This window comes from Nanorana parkeri, unplaced genomic scaffold, assembly GCF_000935625.1.
Source record: "Nanorana parkeri isolate BGI_ZX_2015 unplaced genomic scaffold, ASM93562v1 scaffold400, whole genome shotgun sequence".
NCBI classification, from domain to species: Eukaryota; Metazoa; Chordata; class Amphibia; order Anura; family Dicroglossidae; genus Nanorana; species Nanorana parkeri.
In genome coordinates, this window is record NW_017306668.1 from 602,973 (window position 1) to 606,041 (window position 3,069).

Consider the following 3,069-nt stretch of genomic DNA (forward strand, 5'->3'; position numbering starts at 1 on the left):
CCCAGTACCCCTAAACTTCCACAGTGACACTAACCTCCCACAGTGCCACCCCACCTTTCACTGTGCTCCAGCCTGCTTCAGAGTCTCCTGTCCCCTATAGTGCCTCCAACAGTGTCAAACAAATTTACCCTGTAGCCCCTGCAGTGACTCTAGATAGATCCTCAGCCCACATTTGCCCACAGCCCTCTCTAGAATCCTCATCCCCCACAGGGCCACCAAGTTTGCTGCAGAGTCCCATAACCCCTTCCAAAAACCCCATCCCCTTTCTGTGACACCCAGTCTCATCTAGAGCCGTCCAGCCACCCACATCTTTAGCACACTTCAAAGCCCCCTATATTATAAAATACAAATTACGATACAATATTGTATTGGTTATACTAGGAACTGCTACACAGGAAATGCTTCTGATGAGAGGGACAGGAGGGACAGCTATGAGTGAATTCTGTTTTGAATTAATTGAACTTTTTTTATTTTAAAATTATTTAAAATGTTTTTATTGTCTTGTAAAGACACTGACTCATGCTTATTAAAAGAAGGGATGGGGGGAAGGCAGGCGCAGTTTGATATCTTCACCCAGGGCACTGGATAACCTTTTTCCAACACAAGATGATATCCCTGGGGTGTGTGAGGAATGTAAACAGCCAGTGGGTAGTTCAATCCAGCAGAATCGTTTGAATGAGATATTAGTTATGGGTTGACTGATCCAATAAAGCTGTGGGGAAAAAAAGTGTAAACCAGCAGCAGCAGTAAATAGCAGCACCTACCTGTGTGTCATGCCCATTTTACATTTCAAGGACCCCATTGCCCCTAGTCCAAATTCACCCAACACAGTAAATATTTTCATTACAGAAATCAGCCAATAAAAAGCTATGATAAGGGAGGCAGAACCATATTCTAAAGCCAGGAAGCAAGTTCTGTATTTGTATACTACCAGTGCACTGGTGCCTTGAAAGTGGATCTGGCATCTGGCCCCAGAAGGTGCTTTCTATGTACTACCAGCAATGGTTTAGAGGTTTTTTCCCACTACAGATTTACTTTCAAGTGTAAATAAAAAGATAGTGTGGTAAAGGGTTAGAACTTCTGTGATTTGACCTGATGATCACTGCCACCAGGATTGAAAGAAATTAAAAATCCATTTTTTGTGTGTGACTGAAACAGGAATACATGGGAACTCTTCCAAAGGGCATGTGTGTTCAGCATCAAAGGGGATTTCCCCCACTGTGGACAGATGTCCTCTCACTATAGCTGGCCATATACCAAAAATTTGTTCTCAGAATGTTTGTTCAACTTTCTAATAGTTGATGGGGTCAAATTGATGATCACCTTTGACTGCAGTGAATAAGAAACAGGATGGAATTTTTTTTACGAACGAAGTTCTAACAGTGAATGTGGTTTTCGCTGCGGAAACTCCATTTATTCCAAAATTGAATGTTAAGTTGAAATGAACATTAAATTAAATTTTGTAATACATTTATCAAGTCTCTGATGGCATTAGCAAATGGTCTGGAAAGATTTTTCATACATTCGGAAATCTACCAGTGCATGACCAGCTTAACGGTTGTGTCTCAAAACAGGACGTGAAGAAAAATCTCCCCCCCAAAAAAGGAAAGAAAAAAAACTGACAGGAGTTTTAATTACTCTATCCAAAACAAAAAGTTTTGCTTTAGATATACTTTAAGAAAATCCATCTGCTAGTATAAATGGTAAAAGTAGCACTTTGCTTTGCATTATCTCACAGTTTAAATATATTTGGTAGCGATAAAGTGAAAACAAATAGTGTTTGTCTATATATTATTAAATAATATGTAAATGTATATACGGTGTATGTATATATACACTGAGTGGCCAGATTATTATGACCACCTGACGTTTGTAGGCAAATTAGCTATAATTTCGCGCTGAAGTTGCTAGAGGGCCAGACCATCATAAATAGGGAAGCACGTTGTTTACCACGACAGTAGAAGTGATTTGTTTCTGATATGGGTAAACAACACGATTTAACAGCCTTTGAACGTGGGATGATTGTTGGCGCTCGGAGCCAAGGAGCGAGTATCAGCAAAACAGCAGAATTAGTTAAATGTTCAAGAGCAGCTGTTGTGAAAGTGTTTAAAGACTGGACTGTCAGCCGAAAATCTGGGTCTGAACGTGCGCCCAACGAAGTAATCTCGTGAAGTCATCTCGTGGCCCAACGAAGTACTGATGTGGTGGTCATAATAATCTGGCCACTCAGTGTGTGTATATAATATATATATATATATACATAACAGAAAGAAATTCAAAATCCATTAACAACAATGAAGAAAGTGTAAGGGAAATCTAATTTGTTATAATCTATTTAATGAAAAAAATAACATTGGATTGGAAATGGAGGAAAAGCCTCATCTGGGATATAATTTAAACATATGATAGAAATGGACAACATTCACTTTATATACTATATATCTTTTTAGTGGCATATGATAACTATGACACTGGAGAAGATCATCATTTATCCTCAGAATTTAGATGCTAGTAAAGTGATACAGTTTCAGGATAGGTACTTGCGGTGGACTGAAGGGATATTTACTATTTATCAATAAGTCACATATACACAACCAGAGCATGTAAATATCAAAAGCATGTAAATAGTTTGTTGACCTATGCACACGTATACTTTGGTACTCTGAAGAGACAATGTCTATGACACTAGAAGAATCAGTTTGTTTTTCTTTGTGGTTCCTTTGTGGACTTCTTCTTTTCACTTTTTCAGACTGTTAATAAATTTGGTTCATTTTGATTGTTTGGTGTTATCTTCTTTGGCAAACTTTGGTTATTACAAACTACAACTATTTACAGTTATATAAAGATTCAGCATTCCATAGGCAAGACATAGTGAAGGGGGCAGTCACATAATTAATATGAGTACCTGGTACTAGACTGCTTGTTAGCTGCTCCCCCACTGCACAAACAAGAAGTAAAAGTGTTTCAATTGTTTATATTTTCAGTGATTTTAGCATCTCCTCATTTTATAACAATCCAGTTGTTCCATTAGCCTGAAGTTCTACTTAAATACATACCACACTGTATAAT

General features: G+C 38.1%; 1 protein-coding gene across 1 annotated transcript in view; it reads left to right on the plus strand.

Moving 5' to 3' along the window:
- The window catches only part of PDE1A (phosphodiesterase 1A), a 154,394-nt gene extending 151,647 nt beyond the window's left edge, over positions 1–2,747 (plus strand). Inside the window, exon 14 of the mRNA XM_018559510.1 lies at positions 2,268–2,747. Coding sequence (XP_018415012.1) covers positions 2,268–2,320 — 53 coding nt within the window. The 3' untranslated portion in view covers positions 2,321–2,747. The remainder of the gene's footprint in view (positions 1–2,267) is intronic.
- The last annotated feature ends 322 nt before the right edge of the window (positions 2,748–3,069 follow it).